General features: G+C 43.5%; 1 protein-coding gene across 1 annotated transcript; it reads right to left on the reverse strand.

Moving 5' to 3' along the window:
• Window positions 1-50: 50 nt before the first annotated feature.
• On the reverse strand, window positions 51-15,276 carry LOC138981703 (solute carrier family 40 member 1-like). The gene is made up of 10 exons (XM_070354725.1): window positions 14,655-15,276; window positions 13,725-13,792; window positions 12,975-13,134; window positions 11,681-11,923; window positions 10,870-11,085; window positions 9,703-9,962; window positions 8,598-8,712; window positions 4,563-4,834; window positions 2,489-2,978; window positions 51-1,044 (listed from the first exon to the last, which is right to left on the reverse strand). Exons 1-10 carry the CDS (start codon window positions 14,842-14,844, stop codon window positions 752-754), a joined length of 2,307 nt encoding a protein of 768 aa, XP_070210826.1. The 5' UTR covers window positions 14,845-15,276; the 3' UTR covers window positions 51-751.
• Window positions 15,277-15,852: the final 576 nt, after the last annotated feature.

Consider the following 15,852-nt stretch of genomic DNA (forward strand, 5'->3'; position numbering starts at 1 on the left):
AAATGTGTCAATAAGAGAGAGAATGGTACAATGTAATACGAATCTGGAACTTTTCAGTTATTCCAGGTGATAAGAATTAAAGTGAGATCATAAAAACAGGGACACAAAACTAAACAAAAAACATCAAGAAAGCTGCGTTATTGGCACCTTTAATCACAGACGAAAAAAGAGACGTTCATTAGTGGTTACTGAAGTGGACGGACAAACAAATAATATGAGATAATGAACAGAAAACCAAATCGGCTCTTGAAAGTGTTAAGCTTTGTTTCTTTGACCTCAAGTTGGCAAGAGTCAAAGATGAAAGGTGTACAAGTGAATGTTTTGTTATGTATATAATTAACTGTTCCTGTAACTAACCTTTCTTGATTTTGGAGCATTGGCAGTATATCTGTGTCAGGTTTTATGGAAACATAGACAAGTCATATAGCTCTGAGAAATACCTTTTTCCAGCAGTTTATGGGTGGTTTTTTTCTTGACAAAGACATGAAAATGAATGTGATGCTTCATATGAATTAGAAACGGGGCATGCTCTGCCTTACCCATAAATAGCAAAGCCAAGCACTCACAAGAAAACATAATTGCACAGTCAAAATATTCATGCTTTATCAGGTGCAGTTGCACCCATATACACAGATGCAATCTTCACTTATCCAAGAACGAAGAAAGAAGGAGTCAATAGGAAGAACATCTGATATTGTTTTCTCCCCAGGTCCCACATGTCAAATTGCTAGATATTCTATTTCTCCCATCTTCAGAGCCTTTCATAGTCAGCACCTGTCCCACAGCACGGACAGTGGAAGAAGTGTCCCCGGTTTTTCCTGAGGAAGACGGCGTACAGCAGCCAGCCCAGGCAGATGAAGACGAAGGAGACGATGATCAGGAAGCCGAAGGTCTGGGTGTCTGGGACCACCACCACCAGACCAAACTTGAGAACGTCCATCAGCTTGTTGAGCGAGCTCTGCACGCCATTCACCACGCCTCGCTCCTTCTCAACAACCGCCTCCAGGAACAGCTGGGTGATGGCCAGGTCGGCCGTCCACAGGCCTGCACATGGAAAAGATCATTTTACAGACAGAACAAAGTTCCATAACGTTTGGGCTTTCAAGATGAAAAGAAGACTCCTTTGGGGCAGTGGGACCCATTTCAAGATGAAAAGAAGACCCTTTGGGAAAGTGGGGCCCATTTCAAGATGAAAAGAAGACTCCTTTGGGGCAGTGGGACCCATTTCAAGATGAAAAGAAGACCCTTTGGGGAAGTGGGGCCCATTTCAAGATGAAAAGAAGACTCCTTTGGGGCAGTGGGACCCATTTCAAGATGAAAAGAAGACCCTTTGGGGAAGTGGGACCCATTTCAAGATGAAAAGAAGACCCTTTGGGGCAGTGGGACCCATTTCAAGATGAAAAGAAGACCCTTTGGGGAAGTGGGACCCATTTCAAGATAAAAAGAAGACCCTTTGGGGAAGTGGGACCCATTTCAAGATGAAAAGAAGATCCTTTGGGGAATTGGGGCCCATTTCAAGATGAAATTAAGACTCCTTTGGGGCAGTGGGACCCATTTCAAGATGAAAAGAAGACCCTTTGGGGAAGTGGGACCCATTTCAAGATGAAAAGAAGACCCTTTGGGGAAGTGGGACCCATTTCAAGATGAAAAGAAGACTCCTTTGGGGCAGTGGGACCCATTTCAAGATGAAAAGAAGACCCTTTGGGGAAGTGGGACCCATTTCAAGATGAAAATAAGACCCTTTGGGGAAGTGGGGCCCATTTCAAGATGAAAAGAAGACCCTTTGGGGAAGTGGGGCCCATTTCAAGATGAAAAGAAGACCCTTTGGGGCAGTGGGACCCATTTCAAGATGAAAAGAAGACCCTTTGGGGAAGTGGGGCCCATTTCAAGATGAAAAGAAGACTCCTTTGGGGAAGTGGGACCCATTTCAAGATGAAAAGAAGACTCCTTTGGGGCAGTGGGACCCATTTCAAGATGAAAAGAAGACTCCTTTGGGGCAGTGGGACCCCATTTTAAGACCTCCAAACAATCACAGAAAAATCGGGTCTTAAACAGTGGGCCGGGAGTCTTACAATGGTCAATCTACAGAGGTTATTAACAGATGAGAAGACACCTTCTGTTGTCATTTTGTCTAGCAACTGTACCTAGATAATCCTGGCGTGAGAGGGCACCTGCAATGTAGGGACACTTTTGTCGGATCCCAAGGCTGCCCCCCCCCCCCCCCCCCCCCATCCCCCATCCCCCTCTCATCGCAGGTAAACTGTTAATACACTTCTAAGCCCCAGGGACAATAGTACTGTAGAAGCTGTCCTGGCGACCACCACTTGATAACGAACTTCTGCCAATTTCGACCTCCACAAAGGATACACAATTCCCCCCCATACAATTCCCCTTTCCATAGCGACCACCTGCCTATAAAGACCACTTGTGGTTAATCATTTAGGTGGTCGTTATAGACAGGTTCGACTGCACAGATGAGAAGACTTACCAAACCTTGCCAGCACGATGCCAGCCATGAGGAGAATGACGGACACGTAGGACGTGGGTTGAGTGCTGTCTTCAGGCGGTGACTCGGAGGTGTCGTCGCGGTCTGGTGACATGCTGGTGAAGACCTCCGTTACTGGCAACAAGCTTGTGAACAGTTCACTGCCAGGTGGAATGGACAGTGAACGGTTGTCAGGGGATGTATGGTTGGCTATTTGGCGCAGGGACGTGTTGGTAACTATCGTTGCTTCTGTGGCGTTTGGGTGGAAGGGTGGGTGTAAAGTAGAATTTGGGAATTTGAAGTAAGTGTTGTTTGTGACTGAAATGGACACTTGGATGATGGAAGAGCTGGGAGATGATGACAAAGGAGGAGCAACAGTAGTTAAAGGTGTTTTCTGCGTTGAAGAAATGGCTAGATCAGACAGTCTGGCCATCATCATTGTTGGTGCTAGGCTTGGCACAAAGCCAACTGTCGTTGAGTTTGCAAACTCCATCTGCACACATTACTCACCCTTTTATACAGTGCTGTTAATTGTTCAGTGGAGTCAACTTATGGACATCTCCCTATTCATCCACAAGCTTGCAGTTCCTTCAGCGTTGGAATAAAAAGGTTATCCACTCTGGAGAAAGATCATGCACCCCGAAGAAAGATCAATCAATACAATACAATACAATACAATACAATACAATACAATACAATACAATACAATAACTTTATTAATCTCTAAAAGAGAAATTGCATTGCTGAGCGTTTGTGTCCGTAATAATAACATACATAAAACATTCAAAATAAACATTTGTTCTTTGTCCTGAGAAAATACAGCACATTGGTTATCACATAAGAAAGTATATTAAAAATAAATTAACATGCATTCACCATCAACAATGCACAAACGAAAGTCAGCACCTTGCCGGTTATCACATATTGTCTAAGAGAGTAGAATAAGAGTATATAATCATGCAAAACAAAATCAACAATACTGAAACAATACAGATAGCGGGGGTTCTACTTGCAACGAAAACACATAAACCTTTCAAACACTTGTTACATTTTATGTTATGCCCCAAAAGGCAAGTTAAGAATAAAATAAGGGTTTTTAGAAACACGGCCATCACAAAAATGCGATTGTTTTTAAGAAATAAGGCTTTAAACCTGGCGCCTTCATGCAGACGAAATTGGAACAAATGCTAGTCCGCAGCACAGGAATAAAATGCAAAACTTCATCGAAAAAAAATATTAGGAGGAACCCCCCCCATTACCATAGAAAAAGATCATGCACTCTGGAGAAGTATGCACCCAGGCAAAAGATCATTTACCCAGGAGCCCAGAAGAAAGATCATGTGGCTACACCCTTATTTAAATAAAATTTATTCAAACATGTTTACAATGCCAATAAACCTTGTTTATCCCGAAAAGGACCACATTCAGTGAAACATTTGTATTTGTGTGTTCTTGTGAACATGACACATATTGGCGGACTTTGATTTATTACAACAATGAAAACAGAAATGGCTACACTTTGATCTTCACTGAAGGCTGAGAAATGATGCGATCATGTGGTTTACACTCACTTTTTTATGTCGGCCAACATGACCGTAAATGGTCACCCCTAATACAGCTTCAATAAAACACCTACACAGTCAAGCAATGGTTTGATCTTCTATGAAGACCCATCGAAAAGACCAGGTGTTGAACAGTGGACGCCCCCCTCCCCTCCCCTTTGAAGACCAAAACAAATCTGAGACTGAAAACTCAAGTCGAGAGAGAGAGAGAGAGAGAGAGAGAGAGAGAGAGAGAGAGAGAGAGAGAGAGAGAGAGAGAGAGAGAGAGAGAATTCTTAAATGGAGAATTTACAGATGATATGAACAGCATTCCTTTACCCAAAATAAAGAAGTAAAAATGCGTCTTGCAAAGGGGGAATCTTAAAAGGGGGGCCTTACACGCTAAAAGATGGGAGATTTTACAACGGGGAGTTAAGAGTAGAGTATCAGCCACTGTCACTTAACAATGAAGCGAACGCCGCCGACTCAAGCAAATGTCCCTATTTCGGAATGCAACCATACGACACTTGACGCACCTGACCGGTGGGAATCTGCGTGGTATTGACCAGGAGGGAAGTAGGCACGGTGGTAAAGTTGGGATTGAATGGAGAACCTGGCATCCAGACCGACACGACGCACAGCGACAGGCACGCCACCTGGGAGGAGAGAGCCAGCAGCCCGGTGCGCACCAGACCCACCCGGCGACGCAGAACGGGGTACAGGAAGGTCCCCAGCATGCCAAAGACGGCTGACACCCCCATCAGGATGCCCAGGATAGACTCAGACACGCCCTGAGTTACAGCGTATGCTGCATGGTAACAGACACATACTGCATGGTAACAGACACATACTGCATGGTAACAGACACATACTGCATGGTAACAGACACATACTGCATGGTAACAGACACATACTGCATGGTAACATAGCCAATAAAAAAACGCTGGCGCTGGACCCGAGTACTCTTCATACTGGATCGCTCCCCCAGTATGAAAGTTTTTGTCTTGTGCACGTGGATTAAAAAAAAATTAGAAAAAAAAATTATTTTACACTATCAAAAAAATTATTTGAGTAAAATAAAACATTAAAACGTTCATAATAAACAATAGTAAACGAGAATTAAAAAAAAAAAAAAAATAGACCGCCCATGCCGGGAATCGAACCCGGATCCCTTTGGCCACCAAGCCACCACCTTGAATCAATGACACAGTGTCCCTGTCGCTCTCTCTCGTGTATGGAACACGAAGAGGGTCAAATGCTCGAGCAAGTACTCGCGCATTTACTCGAGCACTTTCGAAACTGCTCGAGTAAATGCGCGAGTACTTTTGAATCGGAGATTCCCGAGTTGTACCGAAGTCATTGGTTGGGTTTATTGAAAACTTGACCCGGAAAATTTACTGAAACGACGCATCTGTAGTCGTCATGGAGGCGGGAAGGGCGGTCGCTGGGATTATTAACGATCGCATCAGGGAATTGGCGGACAGACCTACTGGGATGGTCGATCGGTAAGTATCAGTGTACTTTTAAATTCAAATTGTTAACTTTTTTGGCTTTGGCTCGCCTCGGCTCATGTGCACGGTGTCAAAAAGATGACTGTTCCGCGACAAGTTTTTGCTTTACCCGCTCGTTACTTCTCGGAAATACGCGAGAAAGTACTCGCGCATTTAAATGCGCGAGTACTTTGAAAGTGCTCGAGCAGTTCTGAAAGTGCGCGAGCAGTTTGAAACTGCTCGAGCATTTTCAAAAGTGCTCGCGCATTTCCTCGAGCAGTTTCGAAAGTGCGCGAGCATTTTCAGAAGTACTCGCGCATTTACTCGAGCAGTTTCGAAAGTGCTCGAGTAAATGCGCGAGTACTTGCTCGAGCATTTGACCCTCTTCGTGTTCCATACTCGTGCTCTCTGTCTCTCTTTCAGTCTCACCGACTGTACTGTAGTTTCTTTGCCGAGACCAAATTAATCCACACCCGTCGGCTGTCTTGCAAATCACGCTTTTCTCGTCACTGCGTGACGTGTTCGGCTCAGCCGCCCAAAGTCTCCCCTTTAGGTCAGTGACTGGCTGTTCGCAAAGCGACCAGCCTCCCACCGCAAAAACTCCCACCGTTAAGAGTGGCTTTTGTGATTTATTTCGCATTTAGGTCCCAGGTAACATTATGAAGTTTTAATACGATCAATCGGACCTATTATCAAGTTAGTGTATCAACTTTTGAACGAACTGCGCCCAGCAGTTTCCCAGCAATAAGCTGTTAAGTCCAGACAGACAGACACACACACACACACACAATTAAAGTCTGCAGGACCCTAGTACTGCGTACTCGGGGATAAAGTACTCTTATTCTTATTCTTAAAGACTGTCCTCAATTGAGCCCGATGTTTCATTTTCATTACTTTATTGTCCCATCGCTGGGAAATTCGGGTCGTTTCCTCCCAGTGGAAAGCTAGCAGCAACGGAGTCGCGCTACCCAGGTGTCTGCGTGTTTATGTGTATTCAGCCACCTGCACTTATGGCAGAATGACCAAGGTCTTTTACGTGCCATTGTGATGACACGGGGGTGGGACATGGCTTCCGTCTCTGGGTCTGCACATAACTTAAGTTGACCCGTGTCCGTCCCGGCCCGAATTCAAACCTGCGACCTTCCGATCACAAGTCCAGTGCTCTACCAACTGAGCTACCGGGCTCGAAGTCTCTTTACCGAAAATTTAGTGCCAAAGACTTTGTGAAGTCTACTTCGCCCAAACAATATCAGGCTTGATAGTTTAACAAAGCAGAAATTGACAACTTGAGATGGCGGACATATTTGGGAACATTTTGATACAAAGGGAAGATAAAGAACAAGACAAAAGATACCGACAGAGTAATGGGGAAAGACGGACAAAAATACAAGAAGAAGAAGAAGAAGAAGAAGAAGAAGACATATAGCACTATATAACAGGGCAGGTTATAAACACACCTCCCACATACCTTTCTGGCCATTCCTTGCATTGTGCTTACGCATTCAGTCATGAACACATCCATGTCTCACTTACACATCGCACACATGGACATTCTTATACGCTCAACTTACCCATTCACACATGGACATTCGACCACGCTCCACTTACACATTCTTATACGCTCCACTTACACATTCACACATGGGCATTCTTATATGCTCCACTTACACATTCCCACATGGACATTCGACTACGCCCACTTACACATTCCCACATGGACATCTTTAAAGCACTGCGCTTACATATTCTCGCACACCTTCACACTCAGACCTCCATACCAGGATACAAAACCAAAAGTGATGACAGACTCGATGAAAGAGCGGTAGAAAGTTTGAAGGATAGAAGGGTTCACATTCAACTTCCTAAGTTTCTTAAGGCAGTAGATGCGTGACTGACATTTTTTGTGTATGAGGGTGGTGTTTGCATTGAAGGACAGCTTATCATCGATAACTGTGCCAAGATACTTATATTCAGTCACACGCTCAACAGTCACACCATCAATCACCAGGTCAGGGACAGGGGCAGGGTTTCTTCTAAAGTCTATCAGAAGTTCTTTGGTCTTTGTCACATTTAGGTCTAAAAAGTTGTCTTTACACCAGGCGTTGAAACGTTCTACTTCTGCAAAGTAAGTTGCGTCACTATTGGAGAGATCTTCTAGCGCTGTATCATCTGAATATTTGATAAGAAGGGTGGAGTCAGTGCCACTGCAGTCGTTAGTGTAGAGTGTGAACAACACAGGGGAGATAACTGTACCCTGTGGGGAGCCTATGGAGGTGGACCTAAGGGAAGAGAGAGCTGTCTGAAAGCGGACTGACTGGGTTCTGTTAACGAGAAAGTTGATAATCCACAGGATAAGCCTTGGAGTCACGCTGTAGAGGAGAAGTTTCCGGGCCATGAGGCAGGGTTGGATAGTGTTGAAGGCAGAAGAGAAGTCTATGAAAAGAATGCGTACAAAAGAGCCAGGTTTTTCTAAGTGTGTGTATGCGTTGTGTAAGAGTGTGAGTGTGGCGTCATCTGTGCATCTGTTCTGCTTGTATGCAAACTGGAAGGGATCCTGATGGGGATTGACCTGATGGAGCAGTCTAAAGAGGACAATGCGTTCAAAGCACTTCATAACAATAGAGGTGAGAGCTACAGGGCGATAATCATTCAGGGTTTTGGGCTTGTTGTTCTTGGGAACAGGGCTGATCGTAGAGTTTTTCCAGAGTCGAGGCACAGTGCAATCTTTCAGAGACCAACTAAACAAACGGCTAAGAAGAAGCTTGCAAAAGAAGAAGAAGAAGAAGAAGAAGAAGAAGAAGAAGAAGAATGAAGCCTTAACTTTAAGATAAGTTACACTTCTTACAGTCTGATTTAGATTTCTAGAAGCTGCAAGAATTTCGAACTGAGATAAAAATGAAAATAGAATTGCGGTGCACGTGAAAAAAATACCCCCGATAATGTTCCAGCTCAGTGACTCAAATATCCATTTGACTGGTGCTGACCTACAGTTGTGTTGTCAAAAGTGTCATCTATTGTTTCTTTCCCTTGTGTGTGGTTTGAACGTTTTCATTGTGACGTTTGTGTTTCACCGGGACTTACCCACGGTAATGTTGTCAAAGCCAAGCACCGTCATGTAGAGAAAGGACAAGGCCAGTCCTGCCAGTGCCACACTGTAGCGCATGTAGGTCCTCCATCCTCGGTACAGCGTTATGAACTAAGTTTATTAAAAACAAAAAGGGACACCAGAAGAACTTTCTTAAATGCATGAATTGTTTTTAAGTAACAAGCATAGACAGACAGACAGACAGACAGACAGACACACACACACACACACACACACACACACACACACATGCGCGGCGTACGCGTGCGCACACACACACACACACACACACCCGCACACACACATACACACACGCGCACGCACACATGCTCACACACGCGCACGCACACATGCTCGCACACACACACACACACACACACGCACACACACACACACACACACACACACACACACACACACACACACACACACACACACACATACACACACACACACTAAAACACACACACTAACACACACTCTTATACACACACTCTTATACACTCATACGCAACAAAACAAAATATCCGGACTATCAGAAAGAAAGTATATGTACACGTGTACTAGTGTGTTTTTTCTCTCAAAATACAATATGGCATCTGTAAGTTTCTCTTCGCGGACAAATATATATATACAGGCAACAGATGTTAAACCGAAGTAAGTCTCATGCTATGCTATGGATTTAAAGCAGAGATAAGAGATAACTAAACGACCGAAAGATCTGAGAAACAAAGGGGGGTAAGCGCTCTAAATGAATACGACATGTGCAACGAGAGTAAGTGAAAGTAATGCGGAACCAGTCTCCTGGCAGCTGAGAGAAAAACAAGCCTTGGAATGAACAAGCGACTTTAAGGATAAGGATACGGATACGATTTCTATAGTCCTGTGAGGTTACTCTCAAGACATTCGGGCTGCTTTCTCACTGGCGCCGTCACCGACTGAGCTATTTCCCCGCATCTTCATAGCCTACATGTCGTATGCATTTAGAGCCCGTGCGTCCTTTTGTTTCTCAGATCTAAAAACATATAGTGCTCTGTCCAAACCATTGGATTAAGATTGAAACGAACGAAAACCCAACCTCAAGTACAAGTGAAGACTGACCTGGTACAGAATACGTCCACAGCAACAACATTCCGAACTGCTCGACCTTTTGACCTTGACCTTGACCTCGGGACGGTCTTCACTATCGTCAAGCAGGATCTCGGTGTCAGCAGTGAAGCTGTCGACCAGCTCAGATCGGTGACTCTTGCTGAACTCGTTCCGCTGGGGCGTGGTTTTGATTACCACGGAATCTTCATCCACGGGGCCTTGAGCTTTGTAGGAGGAGGACCGAAAAGAGGGCGAAGCGGGAGGAGTCACATCTAGCAAATGACAATAATGGAGACAGTTCTAGCGGATACAACAGTCAAACAAAAGCCCTTGTAGACATGGGAACTATCATTGAAAACGCACATGTCTGCAGCAGTGATTAGGCCTACTTAAATTTGTTTTCTGTGAAAAGGGAATAGTGTCCGCGCTAAAAAACAATTTGGAATACAAAAAAGAAAAGGAAAACACACACACACACACTCACACGCAAACCAACCAACAAACAAACACGTGGGTGGGGAACTTAGTGTCGTGTGTAATGTTCTCCAGTACAATACACACATTAATGCTCCATTTTCGACACCCGCCCATGTCATCCCTGACCCGCTGTTATGGGACCATCAAATCAGTGTCGTCTGGTCTATACACCTCAATAGCATATTGTAAATACATATGTAGGGCTATGTCTGTGCCTGAATTGTCGTTTTATCATTGACGTTTTAAAAAAAAGTAAACCACTTCATGTTTGAGAGCTTTTTAAACCATGTAAAATACGTTAGGCTAGTCCCAAGACTGAGAGTGCAACTTTATGACGGAGCTAGAGCATTACACAAATCAAAACACTCTTGTGCAAATGCATTTTGTCCCAAACAGACTTGACGGTCTTTCTGCCTGTGCTGGCCCGATAGCGGTGTCCACTTTGCACAAGGCACAAAACTATACTGAAACACGTTTGCATTTCCCGTTAGTCCAAAAGACTTACGTTTTTTGCCAGAGCTGGAATAGTGGTGTACACTTTACTAACGACACACGACTATACTGACGGTTTTTTCTTTTGCCAGCGCGGAGATGGAATTATACACTTTCCGCACAACACAAAACTATACTGAAACACGTTTGCATTGTTCTGCTCCGCGCTGGGATAGTGGTGTCCACTTTCTCAAACACGTTTGCATTTACCTTTAGTCCCAAAGACTGACGGCTTTTCTGCCAGAGCTGGGATAGTGGTGTAGACTTTCCACATGAGGTAGTACTCCAGGGCCACAGAGCACAAGTTCCAGGCGCCAATGAACAGCGCTCCAAACTCCAGACCCGCGTAGGTCATCACCTGCCCCGTTGCTATGGGAGCCACGATCAGCGTCGTCTGGTCTATACGTCTCAGCGTGGCCGTCATTTCTGTTCAGACAATTGAAATGAAAAGTATACACACAAAATTAAAAAGTGTGAAAGAGATAGAATACTAAAAATAAGTTTAAAGTGTAAATTGTTTTCAGGGACGCGACTTATACAATCCTCGCAGTCAAAGAGTGTGTTTTGGAAAGAACCTTGAACTGCAATTTGAGCACATAAACAAATGTGTACCGCATTTTAATGGAGTGTTTGAAAAGACTTAATTAGTCTTCAGTGAGTTTAACTGCAGGGATATGTAAACTTTGAATAGCAATATTAATTATACAATGCAACACATGATTTTTAGAAAGCGCAGAAATCCACGGAAATGCCTACAAAAGCGGTGTATACGTGATTAATGTGAATAGGCGGCCACGCTCCATATCTCATAATGGTAGAATTTTAAAACAACAACAACAACGACGACAACAACAACAACAACGACAACAACGACGACAACAACAACAACGACAACAACAACAACAACAACAACAACAACAACAACAACAACAACAACAACAAAAAAACAAAACAAAAAAAGTACTACATTGAATGAAAAATGAACAATAAAGGAACAGATCAAGGAGAAAGTTGGACACACTTGCTAGCATCTCAGTGTCGGTGTTACAAATCTTGACTATCCAGTCTCTCTCCACAGCGATGACGCGCGCCAGGCTGGTCAGGTCAGCCAAGACTGCCAGCAGGATGACAGCGGCGTGGCACAGTGGTACAGACCACCCTCCCGGCACGGCGCTGATGTCGGTTTCAAAGCGGATGTAGGCATAGACACCAGCAGCACACACCACCACCAGAAGATTCTGCAGCACCAGTGATAGCTGCGCCGCTGCAACAAATTGAAACATCGTAGGTATGCCAATCATGAAGAATGATATTCTTCATTTGTTCCCAATGCTTTTAATAATTGGATCTGTGTAAGTATTTGTACAGTTGTTGATTCATTTTTGAGATATATTGATTTTTTAGCATTATATGTACTCATTAAATTGGAGCAGTCCTGCTTTGCTTACGCGTGGGCTGGATAGGAGAGAAAATAACCATAACAACATAACAGTATGTTCATGCCATTACCCCTAAATATGATAACAGTATGTTGGTTTAAACAAGTTTATTCAATAAATGTCATTGGTACTATTGCCGCATACATGAAATTAGGAACATGGAGCACAACAAGCTAAGCTTATGAGCGTACTCTTAAAAGCAAATGAAATTTGGCGGACGATTTTAATATAACAAGTTTGAAATAATGTCAAAATAATAATGGTAAATTATGGTAGACAAACATGTAACAATAAAAGGAAAAAACAGTATGTTCATGCCATTACCCCTAAATATGATAATTGATGTGATGTGATGTGATGTGATGATGTGATGTGATGTGATGATGTGATGTGATGTGATGATGTGATGTGATGTGATGATGTGATGTGATGATGTAATGTGATGTGATGATGTGATGATGTGATGTGATATGTGATGTGATGATGTGATGGTGATGAGGTGAGGTGAGGTGAGGTGAGGTGAGGTGAGGTGAGGTGAGGTGAGGTGAGGTGAGGTGAGGTGAGGTGATGTGATGTGATGTGATGTGATGTGATGTGATGTGATGTGATCTAATCTATTCTTATCCTATCCCATTCCATCCCACCCCTCCTCAACTTACATCACCTAATCTAATCTGATCTGATCTTATCTCTGCCTGAACTTTACTGGACTCTTGGTTTACACCTGTACTTTCTCTCAGCACCTTGCTGCCGGAACACCTACTATCAATAAGCCGGAATTCTACCTGCCGGCATCCCTGCAAATCTGATCAAAAGGCACGCGACTAGAGTAGTCTGGAGTTGAGCATGACAAAGATTTACGCAAGTTTCACCCACCTTTGAGTCTGGGGGTTGAGTCCACCCAGTCCCCAACCAGAGCTCCCAGCAGGAAGATGGCCAGTCCCGAGGCCAGGCCGTAGGTGGCCGGTAACTGCAGGTTGTCTCCCGCGATACGCACCAGGAAGAGGCCCACTCCGAATGACCACATGCGGTCCCCCTGTCACCGGCACATGGTGTGTGTCACCTCACACCAGTCTAGCATCCGCACGTTTCTGTTTCTTCTTCTTCTTCTTTTTATTCATTTTTGTTAAAAATCCCAATGGAAAGCTAGCAGCAACAACAGTCACGCTACCCATGCAGGTGTGTGCGTGTTCTCAGCAACACGCACATCTGGCACTGAATGACCGAAGTCTTTCACGTGCCCTGGCGGTGATACAGGGGTGGGACATGGATACCGTCTGTTATATTTGCATGCCCGATTTGTGATGGGAACTCCTATCACCCGTCAATGAACGGTTAGTGAAAATGAGAGTGTATTCCGTGCCTTACCGGCCCATGCTTACAAAAAAAGTGACTACCGTAGACATACATGCAGGTGCATGATGATGACAGAAAGTGACTGCAGTAGACAAAAATGTAGGTAAAGATAATGTGTACTGTGTGCCTTACCAGTGCTGACAAAAAGTGACTGCAGCAGACATAAATTAAGTTAAAAATTATGTGTATTGCGTGCCTTACCCATGCTGACAGAAAGTGACTGCAGTAGACATACATGTAGGTAAAGATAATGTGTATTGCGTGCCTTACCCATGCTGACAAAAAGTGACTGCAGTAGACATACATGTAGGTATGTCCTGATGGACTTGTTGCTTGCACTGCATGCACGTGGAACAAATAAAAAAATCATGGTTGTAATACAAATGTCACTCTTTTGTCTCCACAGACAAATGAATACTGAGCATGTATTTCCGAGTTTTGATAAAACCTCGATCTTTGTCTTCCCATAAAGGCGTCTAGATAAGGCTTTTCTTTCTTTCTTTATTTGGTGTTTTACGTCGTTTTCAACCACGAAGGTTATATCGTGACGGGGGAAGGGGGGAGATGGGATAAAAGAGGAAAGAAATAAACAAGCAAGCAGAGAAAACAACAAAGAAAGCAAAAATAGGACAACATAAAAAAAAGAAAACTAAGAAACAAACAGGCATACGTACAAAGTCATCAAAGAAAGACAGAAAGAAAACCACAAACACCCAAACACACACACAAAACAACAAATAAATAAGCAAACAGACAAGCAAACAAACAGAATACATTTTTTTTCTTCTCCATAACACCAATTTTTGACCCATTCATTGACCCTCACTCGACCCTGACCCTTCCCTCACATCGAACCTTCACACCTTGAAAAACACACATTTATTATCACAGACAGACAGACAGGCGAGTAGGTATACAGAGAGTGAGGCGGCCAGTCAGCCAGCCGACAATTAAAGATCGTATAATATCGGGTCTTTGTAGAAAGACATCTACAAACAAAGTGACACACAGAGTGAAAACGTTCTGGAAACCCAAAATGAAAGCAGACATGTGATGATTAGAGCTGAAATGTTTTGTGCTCGAGTCTCTTGAATCTAGGCATTAAACTTTTTGAAATTCTTCGTACAGTCTAAAAATGAAGCAACGGCGATACCACTGTATGTTTCGAGAAAAAAAAGTTTGCTGTTTTATTGCTCTTACCATCTTGTGATGCTGTCAATGATCCATGAGAACAAGATTTCTTGTTGTTGCGGCCTGGCTGGAATGAACCGTAATGGCCACTGCCTCCTGGCTCACACACATTTTTCTCCTTCCCCCCAGCAACAGCCACAGAGCTGATGGTCTCAGAACGGACATCTTTTGTCTCACTTTCTTTCATGTTTGTGGCCATGATGATGTCAGCCGGAAATGCAGGATTTTTTTCAAATTCGAAAGATGTGTTTTTTTTCTAGGCCAGTGTCAATGATGCGGTCGTTGTCACATGCTTACAAACAGTGTGGTAATGCATGTCTAACATTCAACTCGTGAGGTAACCACTCACAGGGCTAATTAACCTAAATGTTTGAATCCACACGTTGTTGTAGTGTGAAGGACAGGGTAAGATGCTAGCCTTGTTACGGAGGGGTCTAGTTGCTGATAACATTGACCTGCTACAATACCGTGACTTCTTGTTCTATTAAAAGGTGTACAAAATTTGGTCATTTGGATTCGAGTCACATTCATTATGGATTAAAATTATGCACAGTCACTGAGTTGTTCACACGTGCAAGATAATAATAATAACAATAAAGCGCCTCACAAAATACATACACAAATAACTCATTCTGCAAACAATTCCCAATACATAATGAAGTAAACTTATAAAATTAAAAAATGCTCAACTTAACAAGTCACACAGACACATACATGCACGCATGTAGACGGACACACACATGCATGCACTCACACACACACACCCACCCATCAACACACATGAATTCCAAAATCCTTTCCACACCGAATGCATTATGTGCTGGTTAAGTGATTGTTTGCAGCAACAATCAAAAGTTTAAAAGAGAGAAAAAGAATATAGACCACACACACAATGACAGTCAAAATAAACAAAGTCTCTATTAGGATTAACTCATGGACCCTTGTTGCCAACTACTGTTTGTCTGTTCAGCTGACATTTTCAAGAACATGGAGTTACAGTGGAGTTAGGATCTACTGGTTTTAGGGACGTAAACAGCTCTCGTGTGTGTGTATGTGCGTGTGTGTGTTTGCGTGAGAGATAGAGACACTGACACTCACTGAGAGAGAGAGAGAGAGAGAGAGAGAGAGAGAGAGAGAGAGAGAGAGAGAGAGAGAGAGAGAGAGAGAGAGAGAGTCCGTGTTTGTGTGTGTTGCATTAATAACGAGA

The sequence above is a fragment of the Littorina saxatilis genome, linkage group LG12 (genome assembly GCF_037325665.1).
Source record: "Littorina saxatilis isolate snail1 linkage group LG12, US_GU_Lsax_2.0, whole genome shotgun sequence".
NCBI lineage: Eukaryota > Metazoa > Mollusca > Gastropoda > Littorinimorpha > Littorinidae > Littorina > Littorina saxatilis.